At 44.3% G+C, this 23149-nt stretch overlaps 2 protein-coding genes across 6 annotated transcripts; one reads left to right on the top strand and one right to left on the bottom strand.

The window, feature by feature from the left end:
* Positions 1-10: 10 nt before the first annotated feature.
* Positions 11-8296, bottom strand: Unc50 (unc-50 inner nuclear membrane RNA binding protein). 5 transcript variants are annotated; one of them, XM_021158055.3, is made up of 6 exons: positions 8154-8296; positions 6887-7170; positions 5505-5625; positions 1693-1832; positions 1518-1619; positions 11-298 (listed from the first exon to the last, which is right to left on the bottom strand). In XM_021158055.3, the coding sequence occupies exons 2-6, from the start codon at positions 7164-7166 to the stop codon at positions 162-164; spliced, it is 780 nt and encodes a 259-aa protein (XP_021013714.1). In that variant the 5' UTR covers positions 7167-7170; positions 8154-8296; the 3' UTR covers positions 11-161. The 5 variants fall into 5 exon arrangements, with proteins under 5 accessions (XP_021013714.1, XP_029337037.1, XP_029337041.1 ...); XM_029481177.2 differs by having other exon boundaries at positions 7845-8268; XM_029481181.2 differs by having other exon boundaries at positions 6887-7166; positions 7845-8268.
* A 43-nt stretch (positions 8297-8339) lies between these two features.
* Coa5 (cytochrome c oxidase assembly factor 5) lies at positions 8340-21325 on the top strand. Its single transcript, XM_021170668.3, has 3 exons — positions 8340-8567; positions 9956-10039; positions 18049-21325. The coding sequence occupies exons 1-3, from the start codon at positions 8469-8471 to the stop codon at positions 18088-18090; spliced, it is 225 nt and encodes a 74-aa protein (XP_021026327.1). The 5' UTR covers positions 8340-8468; the 3' UTR covers positions 18091-21325.
* Positions 21326-23149: the final 1824 nt, after the last annotated feature.

The following is a 23149-nucleotide window of genomic DNA, read 5'->3' as shown; positions in this document are numbered from 1 at the left end:
AAAAATATTTATTAGAAATGTACATTTAATTAGTTTTAAGGAATGTTCTACATAAGTGTTAATATCACCTTGAAATTGTAAAACTTTACATCTTATTGAAGCTATTTACAGATTTACAAGAACTCGTCCCTTCCCAACACCAGACAGTTTCTCTAGGATGCTCACTTCACTCTGTACTTGTAGAAGGAACACAATGTGTGGGTAAAGTTCCATCCCAGCGCCAGCGACAGCCCGTACAGCACCATGAGAGGTGCGAAAGGATAGAGCAGGATCACTGTGTTTTTCAAAAATGGCAGTGCTGGAAAAGAAACATGGCCATGGCTGACATATGTACACACTGGAAGAAGGCCCTTTTCAACACACTGGGCCACAGGAGCAGCACACTTGTGTAGGTCCATGATGATGCTTGCAGATCTTTAGCTACATCTCACTAGGCAACCTGAGCTGAGGGATGAACACTCCTATCTAGACAAAGGTTCCAGGACTCCCTTCTTCCTATATCAGCATGAAAACGGATGTCTCACTATGCATCGCTTATTTTCCTACACACAGACTGATAGCATGTGGGAAAAAGCATTTTCCACTGCAAAAAGCAACATAGCTCAGATTGAGGTATGATCAAGTTAATAGCCCAGCCTTTGGGAAGAACTAAGGCAGTATACTGTAAACACGTAAGCTTCTTGCTTCCTGTTTCCTTAGTGCCCATAGCACTTTTCTCACTCAACAGTTCTGAGGAAGAACATCCAAAAGTCCACTAAGAACCAGCACTTTGGTGCCATGGGTTACAATACTTTTAAGCTAGGTGAAAATTCACTACAAAAATTCTAATACTCCAAACCAGGCAAGTGGAAGGCTAAGTGATCCCTGGGAAACTGACCATGGGGGAAGGAAGTCAGAACTGTTCACGGTAAAGTCCCAGTCATCCAAAGGGTGAGCAAGAGCTGAAAGTTCTCTAGATGGCTCTGGGAGATCTGAAGATCTCTAGACATTTTAGCAATAGGGATTTAGGGGCGCTGAACACAGGACCTTGAACATAACAGGCAGGTTTTCTATTGAGTTAAGAGTCCTGGTTTGAGATCATCTCTTAAATGAACAGCCTAAGACTATCTTCATTCATATTAGGAAATATAACCTAGACGATTTAGTAGTAAATTTTGCCTGGGATCAGCAGACCCTGGGCCTGATCTGGGATCATTCCCTAAGAAATGTTTGTAACTACTTCTTGCCCATAGCCATGGGTCCATGCCTTTTCCTCTCTACCCTATGGTTAATAATATGGGGCCTGAATCCATCTAACACAATAAGGCAGCTTCTACCTGTAACTTGGCAATAATGAGTTAGCATGGCTCCAAATGTCACACACCACCTGTTCCACTCTACTATTGGACAGGGGGCAAGCTAAAAGGTAAGAACACTTGTGTAATTAAAAGAGCATATGAGTGAACCATAACACCTCAGGCAGTGTCTGTCAATGTCTCTGTCTTTCTCTGTTCTCTTCTCAAACCACCAAAACTTACCACTGTATCCCAGGAAGGTCACATAGATATAATAGCCAACAGCAATCAACCATAAGGTATTTCCAACTAAATATCCAATAAATGTATCTGTGAGAATAACATCTGCCAGGAAAGAAAGCATACAGTGAGTGTCAGCACACTGTGAGAACTGACCATATGAGAAACAAGCACTTACGGTTGATGAAGAAGAGCTGGATAAAATGCAGAATGACGAGGAGCGGATAGAAAGCGTTCAGATGCACATCAAAGGCATAGCCCCACTCCACGTCATAGTCTCTGCTCTGGCGTTTCACCAGGTACTTGTTGGAGATGAACCTGAAGAGCAAAGTGAAAACGTCTTGTGCAGTGCACTAGTTCTCTCAGTTCCCAACTGTCTGCTGCAACATATTACCGAAGCCCTGGAGATGGAGCAATGGAACAGCCTACAGTGGGAGAAGCTGGACACAGCATATGATAGGACAGTGAGAACGGAGATGGAGACCTGAGGTGCAATTTTAAATCATAATGTCTACATAAAGGCCCAAAGCACTGATGGCACCTGGCACAGCTGGAGACCTGTGTGTGCTTGTAAGCAGCAGGTAAGAGAGCAGGGAGTGAGGTCTAAGGCTGCCTGGGGCTACTTTGTTACTTCGACCTTATACTCATGATGAAAAAGCCACTGTCAGATGCAAGAAATGCCTCACTGAAATGTTCTGAAGGGGTCTCCTTGGTGGCAGATTCCACAGAAGAGGAGATGACAGGAGCCTGTGTCGCCTGTCACTAGAGGTGAGCAGCAATGGAGGTGATGAGGTGCAACCCTAGTTGAAGGTGAGGATTAAGACATCTGCCAGGAGGCCAGAAAGTCAGAGACAGCAGTCTTGCCCTGAACACATAGGAAGATAAGAGTTGCTATCAGCAGAGGACAGGCTGGTGGCACCAAGAGTGGGTCTGAGAATGAAGGAGAAGAAGATCGGGGTTAGCTAGGACAGATGCGCTTACTCATGGATTATGTTGTACACAAAGCCCACAGTTCAAAGGTCCAAGGTAATATGCAGGCATTAAAGCCTAAATGACATCACCAAAACATGACATCTAAACCAGCCACTCAACAAAAACCCCACTGTGTCAACTGCCATTACCACTAAAAAGTGAAAGAAATAGAAGAACGGGAAAGGGGCTGCTAGTGGTAGACCCAGACAAAAGTGTGTGTGCGCGCGCGCACCTGTGTGCATGCTTCCATTGCTGCACTACAACCCGACAGAAAACTATAGTGTCCAGATCTTCAATGAAAGGAACAATTCTATAAACATGTGTGGAAACTAATGTCATTTAGATCACTGGATTTTAGATGATTTTTATTATATTTATTTATGGGGGAATGTGCCCAAGTATGAAGTCTGAAGACAACTTTGTGGAGTCAGTTCTACATGTGAGTCCTGGGGGTTAAAGTGGGCAAGTGCTTTACCTGCTGAGCCAGTGTCACTAATACACTGAATACAGAAACCAGGGTCCATGCCTCTGATTCCAGCATGTGGGTGGTGGACATTTTTGGGGCTACATGGTTAAGTTCTAAGCTAGCCTGGACTATAGTTTAGATCCTATTTTAAATGGCACAGAAACAAGACAAACAGACTAAATCAAGAAAGCATGGCAGAGTATAACAGACCCTCTGTACTTAGTTATCAAAAAGCCTAAATAGTGCTTCATTGAACAAACTGGAACTCACTATTTTAGCCAAGAATGTGTGCCACTCAATTAACAAAATCAACAAAACAAGCCAGGAACACAAAGACGGACCCACATGTGGCATATACAGAAGAAAAAAACAAAACCCTGACCTCAGAGCAACAGGAAATGGAATCATGGTCACCAATGGAGGTTGGACTGTGGCTACCAAAACCGAAGCAAGGCATTCTAATGATCACAGCACAGTCAGTGCTAGCTAGCTAGGACTTCCAAGGTTCCCAACACCAACAAGCTATAGATGTTTGATATAGAAACTAATTACCTTGATTTGATCATTACTCATTGTATACATAAACGATCACAGGGAACTTCATGAATTATAACATTTCACAGCAAGTGATAAAGGAACTGTAGGGAGCCTGCACTTCACTCCCTACAAGTCTGCTGTGTAACCACTGCCCACTGCTCACAAGTCTGTATAACCACTGCTCTCTTGCTCACAAGTCTGTCTGTGTAACCACTGCCCTCCTGCTATACCTCTGCACATTCCTTGAACCAACAGGACAGACACTGGTTCCTGAAGAACTGACTGGCTGCTTTCCCACCTCCATGTTGGACACTCCTCAGGCCAGACTGCTGCTTCCAGTCCTCTCCCTCCCTCTGCTCACCTCTGCAGTAAGCATCCCACCAACCTGACTTGGTATGGCCAGTGAGGAATGCTTCAGCAGCACTTCCAACAGTCTCCTAAGCCCAAACTTCCTGGCCATTACATCCTGTTACTACAGGAAGCTCTGAACCCTTCTCTCCTCACCCTATTACCACCACACCATTCTGGGCATCCCTTCTCTCACTTGAGCCCTGCCTTTGAGCCCTGCCTGGACCAGGCTTCCCCAGTTCTGTACACCTTCACTGCCACACTGAGGACTTTCCCACAGTGAACTTGACTTTGTGTGTGTTGTTCTTAGCCTCCTAGTTCTCCATTTCTCTTCTCTCCTCCAACCCAGCTTGCAGATATGCACATAAAAGTCCATGCTGCTGCACATAAGCACGCCTCTGCAGCTGACCATCCTGAAACAGGGATCAAGTGTCCATTGCTCCCTAAAACATGACGTGGTGCTGGTTCCTATGGCACGCTGCAGATGTTTGGGGTGGGCCTGGGGGTGAGGGTATGTCACTGTTTCTACTTCCAGCTCCTCACAGTTCATGACACCTGTGTTCTCACAAAGAGCACAGTAAGCCAGTTCCTACTTGATCAAACTATGGGGGACAAAAGCCAAATCAGCCCCAGGCCTTGCTTTGTGGCCATGCAGGTCACTGCACTCACAGCAGACACTGTCAACAACTGTTCTTGGAAGTTTACATATTTTCTCCCCATGAGTAGCTAGGCAATGAGTATTTGATTTATATTAGCAATATTAATCTTAGGCTAGATTTTAGGAATTTAGACCAATGATACATAGTAGTTTTTAATTAACTATCCAGTACCCACAGAATCTGTACTTTATTAGTCAAAAGTTACAAAAGAAAATAAAAGACTGGTCTCATCAGGTTAAAGCCTTAGCCCTTTTGTTTAAAATAGTAATAGCTACCATATCTAGGTACCAAAGGTCTACCATTCTGCTACCCTAAAACCATCTACGGAATAACTCCAGTTTCTAAAAAAGACCACACACATGCCTGCTGCCGTGTGGACATGTCTGAAAGGATTGCATTTTCTCTGCTTCCTCCTCAGTCTCCACCTTCTGAAGCCACTTGTTACATCACCACCCTTTGCCCAGGAGGCTAAGCACACAGGAACACTTTCTGAGAGAAGTAACACACTGAACACCAGATCTCTAGTCTACAGCCAACTACGGTTGTTCATTCAACCCCAGACAGAAGCAGGCTGAGGGCCTTTGAAGGCCTCTGGTTGTAATTTCTTCTCAGCACAGAGGAGACACACTGAAAACAAAACCCCTTTCAAACACCCCTGACTGATGTAAAACTCCAGAGGATAACCTTCTAGATCTAAACGGACCGAAACACTACTGAAGCACTCATGCACCTGGAAATGGTACCCACTGACAAATGTAGAAAACAAAGCTAATCAGAACCATACATATATTATGAAAAATCAGAATTTAGCAGGGTATAGCCATTCTGGGATTTGCTACAATGACAGAAAGCATCCATTAGAGTATTTTCTGACCTAGTACAGACACAGGAGCCAAGTTACAACCATCCTGGCAGTCTGCTCAGCCACTTCAGCTACTCTGTCTTCACCAGCTGAATGAAACAGACAGAGGAGCAACAGCATTGAAGGAGCCACTTTACCGTACTTACCACATTAACGTTGAGATCAGAAGGCCAACACCTACACAATCTATAAACACAACCCACAGCAGCAGCTTTATTGTCTCAAAAAATCCCATGTCCAGCACAAAGCCGAATCCTATGGTGGACACTGAAATAAAGAGTTACAAGTCACTGCCAGGCTCAGGTACAAAACAGTCCCTGACTCCCATATGCCCACAGTGCAATAGAGGTGGCACACAGATGATGAAGAAAACCCTCATGACAAGGTACATGCAACTGATGTGGAAAGAGATGCCACCTCTGAATGCAGTAAATGACAAGACACAGGACACTCAGAACACTGGTGTGGACGGGACAGCACTCTACTCTTAAGTGCAGTTAAATGTGAAAAGCACCTACATCCTCCAATACCCTCTAGTTGGCGGGGACTGCTGATGTACTCCAGTTGGGGTACTGGAGAACCTAAAGGTTTTTTTCAAGTTCAATCAGTACTTTCAGAACCCTTACCCTGGAAGGCTGGGGCTGGAGCTCTGAGGGAGAGCGCTTGCCTGGTATATTTAAGTCACTGGTTTTTATTCCTGGTCCTACCAACCCCTGCCCCTCCTCTTGACAAAAAACAAAAATAAAAAGACAGCAATCTGCCGGCCTTACAGATTTGCCTACTTAAGAAATGCAATTCCTATCCTAACATTTCTTGGCACACACTTGGGTTTGGTTATTATTAGTTTTGTTCTGTTTGTTTTAAAGTCAGCCAGTGTGGCAGAACACGACTGTCAAGCCAGCACTAAGAGACTGAGTTAAGAGCTTCCTGAGTGCCAGGCCAGCCTGGCCTACACATCTAGAAGCTGTCTCAAAAGAGAAGGCATAAACCAACTCTGGGACGAACTCCATGCCCTACTTTCGCACACAGGGTACAGGAGTTTACTCTGGCGTGTTACAGCCAGCACCAGGAAGAACACCACTTTCTTTCTTGCCAGCTTTCTCATGTTTTAAAAAAGACAAACAATAGGTGGAACAACACTATGAACTAACCAGTACCCTGGAGCTCTTGACTCTAGCTGCATATGTATCAAAAGATGGCCTAATAGGCCATCACTTGAAAGAGAGGCCCATTGGACTTGCAAACTTTATATGCTCCAGTACAGGGGAACGCCAGGGCCAAAAAGGGGGAGTGGGTGGGTAGGGGAGTCGGGGGGTGGGTATGGGGGACTTTTGGTATAGCATTGGAAATATAAATGAGCTAAATACCTAATAAAAAAAATGGGGAAAAAAAAGACAAATAAACAAATCCCACAGTTTCACACACCCCCGAGTCTGACCCGCCTTACATTATCCCAAAAGATAAAGTTTCCTCTGAAAACCCCAATTTGTTTTTCTACTATACTGCTTGTAAACTGAGACACACTTACCACAGAGCCAGATACTTAAGAGGACCAAGAAGGCAGGGTCATCTCTGGCCCACTGGTCCTTTGTTTGCTTCCGGTAGTGAAAGTTTCTATAAACCCTCTGAGGAGAGGTAAACAGGTAGAGCATCTGCCATGCAGCAAACTCAAAGTCCATCTGCCGAAATCGAAAGAGCCTTCTGAGGTACTTGTAGCGTTTTGCTCCAGCCGTGTGCCTTGCTGCATCCCTGGAATTTAATACTCCATTCCCATGCATCGAAGAACTCAAAGAAGTACTTGGTAGCATCTTCCTAGAGGGAATGAAAACATTTCTCTTAGATGTAATCTTAAATGTAATATTTGGCTACTAGAACTCCTCTTCAGCGCTATGACGTTTTCTCTTGCCACCTTCAGAAAGGATTAGGGGCCGGAAGCTATGGAGTTGGTTCTGGGGCTTGTCTATGGGCTGGCCAAGGGTTAATGCCATCGAGGCAGTACCACACTCTCCTGTATCATCTGAAACAAGCACTTAACTGGAGTCGATGGCTTCCCAGCCTTTGACAGCTGCAGTAGCTCACTACTGATAATGGAGGCCAAGGAAAAAGCAGCACGGGGTTGTGCAATGACGTCCTCATTAACACGGGACAATGACCGGAACACTGGTTCAAAATTCCGTGTTTGTAATGACCAAGATTTAAAACAAACAAACAAACAAACAAACAAAAAGTTTAATCTAAAAGCAAGGTTACTGAAAAAGTAAGACACAGTTTATTTGTACAAGTTCATCGGCGATGGCCAGCAAGCCCCTGGTTATTCAGAATGTGACAATAAAAAGGAAGCAAATTCCACTCCTTGATGGTTTTACTCCTAGGATGGCTGGGTAGGAAGAATAACAGCGCGGAGGGGCCAGTCCAACTAGTCCAAAGCTAAATGACTGCTGGTCACCGCCCCGCCCCGCCCCGCCCCGCCAGCAGGTCTCCATTACCTCTGTCAACTAAAAATACAAACGGCCCAGTGTCATTTGACTTAAGAACAAGCAACGACAAGGTTTCAGGGTGTGTGTCTCCTTGCAAAATTCCAGACCTACTTAGAATAGAAAAACGGCTCTAATCCTGCGATTCCCACGTAAGCGGCTGTCTTTAGTTTTACCAAGCAGCTCCACGGCGGGCCTAGGACTCGAGCTGCCGGGCGCCAGCCGGTCCCTCGCCCAGCCGCTGAGACGCCAGGTCGCGAGCTGACCGTGGAAACGGCCGACGGCACGAACGCCACCCTGCGCACACAGAGCAGACCGCACCTGAAGGCCCGCGAGGCCTCGCCCTGGGCCCGGGACTACCGCCACCTTCGCAGGGCAGCCGAGCCCAGCCGCCGCTGGGGCCACTTCCCTTCCCGCTACGTAGCCCGCACTTGCGGCGCTTTGTATCTACGTCACGGACACGCACTTCCGCCACGCGTGCGCATACCCTGAAGAGTCGCACTCCTGGCGGAAGTTGTCGAGACTTTCTCCCACCCTCGCCCCTAGCTTGCCAGTGGGCGTGTCCCACGCCCTTCCGGGCGGTGCGGGGTGACCGAGGGCGGTGATCCAGTGTGGTGAGGGCGGTGGGACCCCGCCATGCCCCGGTATTATGAGGACAAGCCGGAGGGCGGCGCGTGTGCGGGCGTGAAGGAGGATCTGGGTGCATGTCTGCTGCAGTCTGCCTGTGTGCTCCAGGTAGCGGATCTGGGTGGCAGAGCTCGGTCAAGACTGGCTCCATGATGGCCTGCGAGGGGAGGTCATGTCGAGGGTAGAGGTCGCGGGTCCGCTCCTGACTTTGGACAAGTCTCTTGAGCTCGCAACCCCAGCTCTTACTGGAATTAAGTGGGAGATAACTTACTACCCACCAAAGGATTTTGTAAACCTTCAGCCATCGCGGTTCAGGAAGCGATGAGACTCCCACTCTAAGGGCAGCTACCGAGGCCTGTGCCTGCGCCGCATGGCTACTTGATCTGTGGTGGAGAGTTTTGGTTCCTTGGCTTCTAGAATATGGAAGTATCTCATGGTGTGCCATAGTTTCTCTTTGCTGATCTTTAACCTATCTTAAACCTACAGCATTGCATTCTGGGAGGAATTCAATGTAAGCCTTTATACTATGTGCTGCCGTGGGAAATAGGCGAGGAATGAGAAGGGCTCAGAGAAACGTAGGGTATGAACTCAGGCGATCAGTGGGGGATAGTGAGGAAAAAGGGGAGTGGGGAGAAGGTTCAGAACTATCTCAAAAATAGACTTTTTAAGATTTTATGACTCTTGGAAAGCCAGAAAAGTTGAAACTTCCAGAGGGAACTCAGTATGGTTTTCCCATTACTGACCTTGACCCCAGAAGAGCAAGGCCTCTTGCCCGCTGACTCATCTCTCCAGCCCCTCCACCTTATTACTTGAGATAAAGCATGTCAGTGGGCCTGATTGGCTAGCCTAACCAGATCTGCTTGGCTCCACTCCCATTCTGGGATTAACGACTTCTGCCACCATGCCCATGTGGGTGCTGAACTGGGAGCTCTCATGCACAGCAAGCACTTTCTTTACTTAGCCACTTTTCCAGACCCTCCCCATTAACATTTATATACAGAGTTTAGTACTAACACTAAAGGTCTTTATTTTAACACATCCGATTTCATGGTTCTCATCCATAGGAAGGCTTATACAAACATTGACAATATGTCCTAAAAATCTTAGGCTCTGGGGGCTGGAAGTGGTTAAGAGCACTTGTTGCTCTTACAGAGGATCAGGATTTGGTCCTAGCAGCCATAAGGTGGTGCACAATCATCTATCCTCCAGTTCCTCCTGGTAGCCTCTTTTGACATCCCTAGGCACCAGGTCCGTATGTGGTGCATGTTTGTGCATGCAGGCAAATGCTCATAAAATTAAATTTAAAAGTAGACTCAAAATACTTACTTATTTGATAATCTTTACATTTTGCTTTTCTTTAATCACCAAGGTTAATAAAAAGGAATTAAGAATTTTCTTAAATCAACTTTTAAAAAAAAGAACTGCTTTCAGAAGAACAGTTGTCTGTGCTTTGCGGGGCAGTCTTTCAGACATTCACATTGGTTTGTATGTCACAGGAAGGAAAATCCCCGCGGCAGTGTTTGAAGGAAGGCAATTGTAGAGCTTTGCAGTATTCCTTTTTTGAATGTAAAAGATCAATGGTAAGTGATGAACCATTTCAAAAGCTTATGTTATCTATACATAGAATTAAATGTGAATGATTTAATAATGGTCAGACATCGGTTGTAGTGATATGGTTTGGATAATGGTGTGGGGACTCCAGTGATGAACATAGAGCAGCATACCATGTTATCCTGTAGAGCGGCTGGCCCCCATCACAGGGCAGCATACCATGTTATCCTGTAGAGTGGCTGGCCCCCATCACAGGGCAGCATACCATGTTATCCTGTAGAGCGGCTGGCCCCCATCACAGGGCAGCATACCATGTTATCCTATATACCATGTTATCCTGTAGAGCAGCTGGCCCCCATCACAGGGCAGCATACCATGTTATCCTATAGAGCGGCTGGCCCCCATGGTTTCCTGAAAGCTGGAGGATGAGGTCTCAGCAAGTCCTAAATAGGAGGAGCTGACCTCATGAATTCAGGTCATTGGCAGTTGCACACACGCCTAGCAGGCTGAGGACAGCGGTGTTGGCACTTCTGTCTTACACGGCCAGGAAGAAGTGTCAGTGCTTGAGTTTTGGCATGAAAGATGGTGGCAGGAGGGCCCCAAATGACATCACTGGTGCCTGGGACAATGTGCTACCATTCCACGACTTGAAAGATCTACACAGGTCTTTAGGATGGAAACAGGCTTTTCAAGGAAAAAAAAATGTGAAGCAGAAATACGAGCTTTCCTTGAAAGAAGCGCATCCTTGAGTCTGAGCCTATGTCTGCTGGCTTTGGGACTACACTGAGAGCTCATCCCCTGTGTTCATAAAGAAACAGAGGGTGCAGAGGTTCAGCACGAAGGAGACCAAAACCCAGTATGGCTGTGCTGCTGTGTCTCCTGGGTGACAGCTCTCCACCCTAGTCCTGCCACTTATGGAGGACCTCCCCGTGTAGTTTTCTTGTCTTCCCTTGTGTTTTGTCAGCTATGTAAAATGCAAGCTCTTAGGCTTGTGAGGAATTTGAAAGTATGGTCCAAACATTGGGAAGGCATAAAATTTAGTAGAGGAGTTAATGAGTTCTGCTGTGTCGTTGCATAAATGACAGTAAACTGCCTGAAATCTCTTACCTAGAGCTCAGTCTTTCTGTTTCATTTTCTTTTATTACTACTTCTTTCTTTTCTTCTTCCTCCTCCTCTTCCTCTTCCTCTTTTCTGGCTGTTCCTCCTCCTCCTTTCTCTTCCTCCTCCTCCTTCTTCCTCCTCCTATTCTTTTTTCTTTCTTTTTGAGATAAGATCTCACTGTGTCTATCTGGCTGGCCTAGAACTCACTCTGTAAACCAGGCCGGCCTCAAACTCAGAGATGCACAGGCCTTTGCTTCCCAGGTGCTAGTGTTAGAGGCATGTGCTGCCACATCTAGCAATGTGTGACACAGACTGACTTGGGACTTGTGAGTCTCTTGCCTTCATCTCCTCAGTGACTCCTATGGGCACGCATTCATTCTCCTTCCTAGAGCATTTTTTAAAATATTTTATCATACTTTATCTGTCTTCTGAGTAATTATTTTTTAATAGATTCTTTTCTCATACAGTTTCCCCTCCCCCTACTCCTCCCAGCTACCCCCCTCCTACCTCTTCTCCCTTCCAGATCTACTTCTTTTCTGTTGCTCATTAGGCTTCTAAGAGATAGCAACCAAACACGACAAGATAAAATATAATAAGATGAAGTAAAAAGTTCCATATTGAAGTTGGACACAGCAACCCAACAGGAGGAAAGAATCCCAAGAGCAAGCAGAAGAGCCAGGGCCCCACTCCTTCTCACAGACAGAAGTCTCCCATAAAACACTAAGCTCATAGCTAGAATCTGTGTACAGAGGACATAGTGTAGGCCCTGTGCGTGCTGCTTCAGTCTCTGTGAGGTCATATGCACAAAGGGAACCAGAGGCAGCCTCTCTGATGACGACTGGGTAAGGCACTAAGTTTGGAGTAGAGCAGAAAATCATTAGAAATCAGTTGTTGTCTTGTTGTTGTTGTGTGTTTTGTTTTTACCAGTCACGTCTGATTTTACCTTAGGTCTTTGGGCTCTCTGGTTTTTGGTTACACAAGCAGTGTTGGGCACGGGTTCCTTCTTGTGCAGTGGGTCTAAGTCAAATAAGATTTGGCTATTCCCACAATCTCTAGGCCACCATTGCACTAACATATTTTGCAGGCAGGACAGATTTTAGGTTGAAAGATTTGTGGCTGGATTGGTGTCCATGTTTCTCTTTGGTAGCCTGCAGAGTACTTTCCTGCCCCAAAGAGACTAGAATGGAGGGATGAAGGCTTTGTGTAGGCACCAGCTCAAATTCTCCATGTTCAGTGAGTTGTATGGATGTTGTCCTCTGCTATCAGTTTGTGGAGAGCAACCCTTTATCTTGGCATCAGCCTGGGTTGTTAGGGGATTTCCATGGGGACCTTCTTGGCCAACAACCCAACTGAGTGTAACTCAACCTGCCACTGGAAGCCTTGCCTAACTAGAAGATATGGTCAATTGGGACTCCATAGCCCCCATTACTAGGAGTCCCCATTGGGATCACCTTCATGGATTCCAGGAAGTTTCCAGTACACGAGGATTCCACACCATCCCTCAAAGTCTCCCCCCAATTCCAGCTTCTCTTCCCTGACCTTTCTCACTCCCTATCTTGCCTTGATGTAAACTGCCTTTATTATGTTTAGATTATATCCCTTGTATCCCTGATCTTTCTAAGACTTTCATCAGAGGCCTTTTCATGTCTTTTTTTCCCCTAGTTTGTTTATATGGTGGATAACAGTTATTGATTTTTATATATTGAAACATCCCTGCATCCCTGGAATGAAGCCTATCTGATGATAATGGTGGATGATCTTTTTAATGTGTTCTTGGATTTGGTTTCCAAGTATTTCATCAAGAAACTGCATCTATGTGCATAAGGGAAATTAGTCTGTAGTTTTCTTTGTAGAGTATGTGGTATCAGGGTAACTGTGTCCTCAGAAAATGAATCGGGCAATATTCCTTCTGTTTCTGCACTCCTCCAGATTGGAAAATCTACATGAAATGGACAATTAGGGTAAATAGTACCTACTGAGAAAATTATCCATCTCATGTAGGTTTTCCAATTTGGAGGAGTGCAGGTTCTTATGTCCTTACGATTCTCTGGACTGACTCCCTGTCCTTTGTTATGTCCCCTTTTCATTTATGATTTTGTTAATTTTGATGTTCTCTCTCTCTGCCAGTAGTTTGCCCATGAGTTTGTCTATCTTATTGATTTTCTCAAAGAACTCTTCGTTTCAATTTTATTGATTTCAGCCCTTTGTTTGGTTATTTCTTGGCTTCTACTCTTGGATATGCTTACTTTTTTGTTTAGAGCTTTCAGGTGTGTTTTTAAGTTACTAATATGAGGTCTTTCTCAGTTTTGGTTTGTTTTGTTTTAATGTAGGCACTTTGTTCTGTAAACTTTTCTATTATTATTGCTTTCATTGTGCTCCACATTGTTATAGATGCTGCCCCTTTTTCCAGTGTGTATTTTTGGCTTCTTTATCAGAGATTTGTGTCAGGGTCTTCAATTTGATTCCATTGCTTTTATGCCAATACAATGCCTTGTACCAATTATGTCATTAGGTTTGGGTATGCTGTGTATTCATTTCATTGAATTCTAAAAGTCTCTGTTTCTGACTTGACCCATTTTTCATTCAGTAGAGAGTTGTTCAGTTTCCATGAATTTGTAGACTTTCTGTTGTTTGTTGTTGTTAATATCCAGCTTTAATATGCAGTGGTTTGATAGGAGTTATTTTAATTTTCTTGTTTCTGCTGAGACTTGATCTTTGACCAAGTATGTAGTAAATTTTGGAGAAAGTTCTATGAGGCTCTGAGAAGAAGCTATATTCTTTTGTGTTTGGGTGAAATGTTCTGTAAATCTCTGTTAAGTCCATTTTGGTTTATAATGTCTCTTAGCTTCAGGGTTTCTCTGTTTAGTTTTTTATGAATGACCTGTCCATTGATGAGAGTCTATATTGAAGTCTTCCTCTATCAGTGTCTGAGGTTTAGTATGGGATTTAAGCAATTGCCACTCTAGTTCCTTCTTAGACCACAACCTCCCCTTTTCCTAGGCCATTGTAAATTCCTGCACATGGGGCTGTACTTCAAAGTTTACTTTATTGAACTAGTCCTGAGATTTCTAGCTCTTTTCCAGTAAATTGTAATGACTAAGAGATAGTGGTTTCTTTCACTATCTCTGTCAACACTAGAGGCTTTTCATCTTAATGAGTAGTATTCTTACAAAATTCAAAGCCCAAGATTGTCTCAACGATTTCCTAGGATATTGGAACACTGGTGGAGGCTAATCTAACTTAGCTGTATGTCAAATCATTCCTTGGAAGCACTTATAATAAAACAATATTGAAGGAAAGCACACAGATCCGTTCACCCACTGACGAAGGGACAAGTTTGGAGCATTTGTGCTAAGGGATGCTGTCTTAGTCAGGGTTTCTATTCCTGCACAAACAACATGACCAAGAAGCAGTTGGGGAGGAAAGGGTTTATTCAGCTTACATTTCCACATTGCTGTTCATCACTGAAAGAAGTCAGGACTGGAACTCAAGCAGGGCAGGAAGCAGGAGCTGATGTAGAAAGCCATGGAGGGATGTTCCTTACTGGCTTGCTTCCCCTGGCTTGCTCAGCTTGCTTTCTTAGAACCCAAAACTACCAGCCCAGAGATGGTCCCACCCACAAGGGGCCCTCCCCCCTTGATCACTAATTGAGAAAATGCCTTACAGTTGGATCTCATGGAGGCATTTCCTCAACTGAAGCTCCTTTCTCTGTGATAACTCCAGCTGTGTCAAGTTGACACAAAACTAGCCAGTACAGATGCCAAGACTCCAGGAGACTTAAGTTTCTGTGAAACTTTTTGCCTCAGGACTGTGTCCAAGCTTTTGGGCTTGCCACGCAGACTTCACTGGAGTGAGTGTGACAAGCAATAGTAGTGTTTCTTTTACAAACTTGGGTGCCCTCATATTTTGGGCATAGATGTTAAGAACGGAAGTGTCATCTTAGTGGATTTTTCCTTTGAAGATTATGTAGTGTCCTTCCCCATCTCTTTTGACTAATTTTTGTTTGAAGTCTATCTTATTAGATATTAAAATGGCTATACCAGCTTATTTCTTAGGTCCATTTGCTTGGTATATCTTTTTCTAATCCTCTACCCTGGATGTTGAAGTATTATATTTCTTGGGTGTCACAGAAGTGGGGAATCCTGTTATCACATCCATTCTATTAGTCTGTGTCTTTTTATTGGGGAATTGAGACCATTGATATTAAAAGATATCAATGACCAGTGATTGTTGTTTCCTGTTACTTTGTTATTGCTATTGTTGTTTGTGGTGGTTGTGTCTGTGTTTCCTGTCATTTGGTTTTGCTGGTGTGAGATTTTCTGTTTTCATGAGTGTAGTTAACCTCCTTAGGTTGGAGTTTTCCTTCATGTCGGGCTGGATTTGTAGATAAATTTGACTTTATCATGGAATACCTTACTTTCTCCATCTATATTGGTGGAAAGTTTTGCTGGGTATAGTAATATGGCTGGCATCTATGGTCTCTTAGATTCTGCAGCACATCTGTCCTGACTCTAATGGCATTTAGAGTCTCCACTGAGAAATGAGGTATAATTTATGTATTTATTCATTTTACATCTCAGTATCAGCCCCACATCTCCCATTCTCACCCCTGAGAAGGGGGAGCCCCCTCTGGGTATCTCCGCTCATCTGGCATATCAAGTCACTGTAAGACTAGTGCATCTTCTCCCACTGAGACCAGACAGGGCATCCCAGTTAGGGAATAGAATCTATAGGCAGACAGCAGATGCAGGGACAGTCCTGAGGACTTTTCTTTTCTGGTATTCATTTGGTGTTCTGTTTGCTTCCTGTACCTTTATAGGTACAGGTATCTCCTTTAGGTTATTTTTTCTTCTATGAATGTGTTGAAATATTTTCTGAGCCTTTGAGCTGGGACTTTTTTTCCTTCCTCTATTCCTGTTATTCTTAGGTTTGGTTTTTCATAGTTCTTCAGATTTCCTGGATGTTTTGGGTTAGGACTTTTTAGATTTAACACTTTCTTTGACTGATATATCCATTTCTTCTATCGTCAATGCCTGCCATTCTCTCTTCCATTTCTTGTATCCTGTTGCCTTTGGTAGTTCCTGTTCAGTTACTAAATTTTTCATTTCCAGAATTCCCTCAGTTAGTGTTGTCTTTGTTGCTTCTATTTCCATTTTTAGGTCTTGAAGCATTTTGTTTCCTTCAACTATGCTTTCCTGGGTATCTTTAAGGGACTTACTCACTTCCTCTTTAGGGACCTCTGTCATCTTTCTATAGCTGGTTTTAAGGTCTTTTTCTTGTGCTTCAGCTATGTTGGGCTATTTAGGGCCTGCTGTGATGGGATAGCTGGGCTCTAGAGGAGACGTAGTGCTCTGGCTGTTACTGTGTTTCTCTGCTGGCATCTAGGCATCTGGGTTTGGGGTGATTGAAGGTCTAGGTTCTGGTTTCTGGGTTGGTCTTTGTTGGGTGAGTGTTGTGTTCCTTGGTTTCTGTTTCCTGTCTGGATTTTCAGACTGTGATGGCAATGCTGTCTGTTCTCCTGGCCTGCTCAGTGGTGTTCACTGGGAGTGAGTGCCTGCTGGTGGTGGAGGCTAGGGCAGTGACAGGTGGGGGTGGGGAGGTTAGGAGGGAACGGTCTGTGGGATCCACAGGAGATGTGGTTAGGGAGACAGGAAGACTGCAGCTGCTGTTCTTGTTGCAGAGCTAGGGACATCTGAGGGGTTGGGTCTTGGGGAACAGAGAGAGCTGAGAGTCTGTGGGCAGCCTCCCTGGCTGCCTTCTGGCAGGCATGACCTCTTCTGAGTAATTGTAATACTTTTGAATTTAAAATGTCAGTGACTTGGTGGATGTCGGGAAGAGGCAAGCCTTCCATCATGCTTTGACCCAAGCAGACAGTGGTTCTCCAGGCTGTGACTGTGATTCTTCCAAAGTGCCCCATTGTCACACTTAGCTGTTGGAGTGCCACTGTTTGGGCATGATGGAAGCTGAGAACATGACTCTGAGCCGTGTGGTCAATTCTGTTTCAGAGCACGTGTTCCAGGGAAGGCCCCCTGTACACCATCCTAATTCGACTCTCACATTTGAAGATTTTGTTTTGAAAATAGATCTCTCAGTCAGACCCAGTGGTACAGGGTGATGCCAGCTATCTAAAGAGACTGAGGCAGGAACACAATAGATTTAAGGCCTTCTTGGGCTATAGAGTAAGTTCAAGGCCAGCCTGGACAGCTCTGTGAGACCTTATCAAAAAAGTATATGAAAAGGACAGAATGTAGCTCAGGGGTTGAGTGCTGGCCTAACATATGTATGCCTTGGATTCAGTGTATAGTAGTATAGAAAAATAGATAATTTATGTATTTTTACAAAGGCTTATAGGTGATTTTGCTGCTGATAGGGCCTGTCTCCAAAATTTCTGAACAGCTCTATTGACTTCAAAATTCTGCATTACACTGGCTTCAGACTCTTCTCCACCTGTGCCCCTAAGGAAGTGGCTCCACTGTGAGGCTTAAATCAAAGAACTCAGGATCAGCCTAGGAGGAGGGAATGCAAGGATTTTAATCCCATAATCATGTGTCACTAATATTTCCAGTTGCTGTTTAAAAACATCCAGTACATTTGAATTTACAAAGGTAGGCTTGCTAGAACATGTAATTGAATATACTTGAAATAAAAATGGAAGTTCCATTTTACAGGAAGTTCAGTCTCTGTTGGCCAGCCCTCAGTGGAGCTGGTCTCTTGTTTGTAGCGCCCTTTTCATTACGTTTCTCCGGTGGCTTTCACTTTTTGTTTCATTTTGTTAGTACAAGCTCTCGTAGCAATGTGCTCTCCATCTCCCAGCTTTGGCCTCCTGAACGCTGGCTGTAGCATTAACCACATGCTTAGCCTTCTTTCATAAAGTTGCTGACGTCCCTTATCAGAGCTTATTCCAGATGTGGTTAAATGTATGTATGCTTCTTTTCAGCTGGATGCCAGATCAAGATTCAGAGGGAGAAAAGGATATTGATAACATGCTGAACGCAAGATGAAAGTCACCCAGGATTTTCTGTGGTCCTTAACAGAAAAGAACCAAATGGGAAGCACAGCAGCTGCCACATCTCTTCCACCTCTGGGCCAGGTGTTCCTCCCAAGGACACCAGAGAAAGTGGATCAGTGCTGTTTCTGAATGAGTCTGTTGGCTGAAGTCATTTATAGAAGATCCATGGGACTAAACAACTATGGGCTAAGAATGTGTTTTGGGAATTGCCTAATGGAGAGATTATGTTCAAGGATGACTCTTCGATCAGATTACACAGTATGTGCATTCAGGAGGCCATGATGAGATCGGCATAGATAGTGGCTCCTCCAACTCTTTTTTCTATTTCTTGATTTCAATTTTAAGCCAACCCCCTCCTCATAAAGGGGTGAAATCAGCCATAGTCCACATCCTCAAGATCTGGGTGGGCTCCAAAAAAGGAAAGCATGGGCTGGCCCACCAAGTCACACCCTGCTGAAGGACGCTGGCCTTCCTGGGTCATATGCTCCTGCTCCATCCTTGGTGATCTTGGCTAGATCCTGGTCGCATGTACTGTGCTGACACCATGCACAACCTAAACACTGGAATGCAGCAAATGGACACAACAGATGTTCACTCTAGATAGCAAATGTCAATGACATGAAGTGGTTGGAAAAGTTTAGAATCCTTAACATATTATTTTGACCACTTAACACAGTAGAAAGCCATCAGGGCACTAAATCTTCAGTGTGATTTTTGCCATTGAACAGAGTCGCTATAGCTTCTATATTGTTCTGTGGTTCCCCCACTGGGAGTGGGAGGTACTACACCCTTCAGTCCTGCCACCTATGTCCCAAGTTTGGTGTCTGTGTGCAGTGTGGAGGAGTGCACCTTCTGCATGCTAGGAAGCTCGACCACACCTAGTGGGAAGCCACACCTCCCACTAGTGCTTCAATTTCAATAGAGAGTGAAATGTGTTTGTATGAAATGCCTCCATTTGAGTAGATATAGCTTTATTTGGAAAAAGTCACATGTCTCATAATTGGACTTTGATTTAGACAATCCCATGGAGTTTAGAGTGTTCGTGGAGCATGCAGCAGTCACCACTATCTGCTTCCAGAACAGTCTCATCCTTCCCAGAAATGTAACCACTGGTTAGCACTCTGCCCCCTTCCCTTCTCTTCTAGATCTATTAGATGAGTGGACTAAATAGTCCTGTCTTTTCTGAGTCCTGTTACCAAATTCAACAGGTTTATTCGCGTGTAGCATCAGTCTGCAGTGTAGTTCTGCTGAGTAGCATCCACAGTAGACAGACGCTGTGTATTTCTCCATCGAGCAGATGAGCTCTGAGCTGTTTCTACTTTGGGGCTTTTGACTAATGCTATGAACGTTTCAACTCCAGGGTCGTATCATGACGGCCTCAATGATATTTTCTACAATGAGTTTACCACATTTCATGCTGTCATGGGATCTAGGTTCCAGCACCCGACTATCACAACTGCTCGTATTGCTGACAACCATTCTGCTTGTGATGAAGAGGCATCTATTGGGATCTTGGTTGCATTTCTCTAGTGTCTAATAACCTGAGCATTTTTTCATGTGTTCATTGGCTCTCTATGCTGCCTTTGCAGAGTGTTTATCTAGTCTGCAGTCTGGCTTTCAGTTGGGTTATCTTTTTATTTTCCTATAAGATTTCTTATTTACTGTTGGCCCAAGTATCTTAAAGATTAATTGGCATTTTTTTCTCAACTTGTTTGTCCTTTTCAATCTCCTGATACTCTATGTAGCACAGTCTTTATTTTTATACATTGCCCTTATGTGTCTTAGCCCAGGCTGGCCGGGAATCCCTAAAGTGTGAGCATTTTCAGCGCTGCACTTCCCAGAAAGCACACACCGCTGCTCTGGACTAGAGCAGTTTTCATATTGGAAAATGACAATGTCTTTTTTCTTTCAGTGTACATTCCTAACCCAAACTTACAGAAGCTTATAAATTTTACCTCTTACCTGTAGGCCTCTGCTCTCAAAATAATTTTACACACCTTTATTCATGACCATATTTGAAATTAGTTAAATAGAAATAATAAATTTTAGTATGGTTAAGTATGTAGCTCCGTATATTTTGTGTTGAGCACATTCACAGTGCAGTACAGTTTGCCTGCCGCACTGTTCTACATCCACCTCAGAAAATGCATAGTGTGCCCATCTGATGACTCCCAGCCACTGCCAGGTCGCCCGCCCTGCCCTGTCCTTGGCATACTCTCTCCTCATGGTAACCACCATTCTCTTTCCTGTTTCTGAATTTGAGTACCCTAAGTGCCTGGTATATGTGGACTCTTTGTTGTGTGCGTGCACGTGTGTGTGTGTGAGAGAGAGAGAGAGAGAGAGAGCCTCCAGCTCGGAATACCATGAAGGTTCGTATCATGTATCAGTTTCCTTCCTTTGTAAGGACAAATGGTATTGTAGTATATGTTGTGTTTATATTGTATGTATCTTGTTACCTACTCATCCAGCCGTGGGTACCTCGGTTGTTCCCACCCTGGAGCTCCTGACTATGCTGTGAACGTGTATATACAAATACCCCTAGGACCCTATTTCAGTCTTAACATACACATAGCAGATTGTATGTCATTGGGTACTTCTGTTTTTATTAGTAGGCATTGCCATAGTTTCCATATCAGCCACACTATTTTATGTTCTGTCCGCAGTGCACAGAGATTAGAACTGCCTATGTCCTTGTGACTCGTATGCCATTCTAGTAGGCATTAAGATCCACCAGTGCTTCTGCTTCCTATTTCCCTGACTGCTAGTGTGTTCTATATGCTTGGTGGCTTTCTTTATATTAGCGTTTGAAGAAATCGTTTTAGGTCTCCTCTGCCCATTAATAGTTGACTCTGGTTGAATTTTTGGTAGTCACATCTACAAAAGCATTGATTCCAAGGGAGCTGACTGTAGCTTGCCCTGGGAATTTTAGTTTTAGTTCTTAGCTTTGCCCTTTGATGCATTTTGAGTTAATCTTTGTGTGTGGTGGAAGCTCTGACTTTCTACTCTCCACATGTGCATATCTAGCTTTGCACGATGCCCTTGGGAGGGAAAACATGGCGCCATGCATGGTGGGGCTGGTTTTGAGCCCAGTCTCTCCTGTGGCTCTGTCTGCCTTCATGCCAACACTACTGCTTTGATTACTGGAGAATTACTATCAAAATTTGAAATCAGAAAGTGTTCTAAAATAAAAATTTGAATCAGAAAACATCTTTGTTCTGTTTCAAGATTATTTGGGGTATAACTCTTTGAGAATCTGTATTTCAGGATATACATTTTGTCTATGTCTAAAAACACAAAAGTGCTGCTGGCATTTGAATAGGGACTGCATTTAACCTCCTGAGCACCTGGGTGCATTGACATCTGAACACGATTAACTCCTCAATCAATAAGACACACTTACTGGTGTCTAATCACAGCAAAACTGTATAAAGTTTTCAGGGAATTAGATTTTTCTCCTTTTTTTTTCTTTTCAAGACAGGGTTTCTCTGAATAGCCCTGGCTGTCCTGGAACTCACAATGTAGACCAGGCTGGCCTCCAACTCAGAATTCTGCCTGCCTCTGCCTCTCAAGTGCTGGGATTAAAGGCGTGGGCCACCACTGCCCGGCAGATTTTTCTCCTTTTTGATTGTTTATTCCTAAGCATCTTGTTCCTTGATGATACACTTTTGTCAGGGTTTTTTGTTTTTTGTTTTTTTTTTTTACATTTGTGGGGGCTAGGGAGATATGCATGCAACTGAACACGTGTAGAGGAGGTCAGAGGACAATGGGAATCAGGTCTCAGCACATGGCTTCTGGAGTCAACTCAGGCCTTCGTGCCTGGTAACAAGCACGCCCACCCACTGGTCCATCTCTTTGGCCCACTTTTCTAAATTTCATTTTCAGGTTTTTCTTTTAAGTGTTGGATTTAGATAAGTTTCATCATTAAATATAAGCAGTGTAGAGGAAAGGAAATAGACTGTTTCCTGTCATCAAATGACTATTAAGTCATGTCACCTTCATCCCTACTCCCATCATGCCTCATGTTTATAAGATGCTGTGGTGGCTAGTTTATGTCAGCTTGACACAAGCCAAAGTCATCTGAAGAGAGGTAATCTCAACTGAGAAAATGTCTCCATAAGATCCAGCTGTAGGCCATTGTTTAAATTTGTGATTGATGGGGGAGGGCCCAGCCCATTGTGGATAGTGTAGTCCTTGGGCTGGTGGTCCTGAGTTCTATAAGAAAGGCTGAGGAAGCCAAGAGGAGCAAGCCAGTAAGCAGTACCCCTCCATGGGCTTCTGCATCAGCTCCTGCCTCCAGGTTCCTGTCCTGTTTGAGTTCTTGCCCTGACTGCCTTCAGTGATGAACAGCAGTATGAAAGTGTAAGCCAAATAAACCCTTTCCTCCCCAACTTGCTCTTTGGTCATGACGTTTCGTGGCAGCAACAGAAACTCTAAGACAGATACCTTCTCACTTGCTCCCAAGAGAGACTTAACTGTGCTTCTGCTGCCACACTGTGCTCCCAAGTTTGTCCTCTCCTTTGACTTGGTGACTCTGTCCTCTTCAGTTGCATCTAAAATAACTGGTGGTTACAAGGGAAGACAGACAACATAACACAGGCTTTGGAAGGGTTCAATAAACACTACAAATTCACCATTCATCTTTGTTTAGTAAACTGGGGGTGGGGTGGGGTTGGGTGAACACATGTGTGCATGCAGAGGCCAGAGGGTGTTCTCTCCTTTTACCATGTGGATTCCAGGGTTCAAAGTCTGACTGTAAGGCTTAATGACAAGTGCTCTTACCTGCTGAGCTGTCCTGCCAGCCCCTTATCCAGTAAACTCTGAGTAGCTCCTTTATTGCAAGAAGTACACCTGTCCTTATGAATAATACAAAAGTAAACAGCAAGGCAGACCAAATATGCATGACATATCCTTTAGAAGAATGTAAATAAGCCTTTTACAAAATACATTCACAAACATTATCAACTATTAAAAATTAAATGATGAAGCCAGGCAGTGGTGGCACACACCTTTAATCCCAGCACTTGGGAGG

Source organism: Mus caroli, unplaced genomic scaffold (genome assembly GCF_978045245.1).
Source record: "Mus caroli unplaced genomic scaffold, Mus_caroli_1 scaffold_1, whole genome shotgun sequence".
NCBI classification, from domain to species: Eukaryota; Metazoa; Chordata; class Mammalia; order Rodentia; family Muridae; genus Mus; species Mus caroli.
The sequence above is the reverse complement of the archived record's forward strand: the minus strand, read 5'-3'. Positions and strand labels throughout refer to the sequence as shown.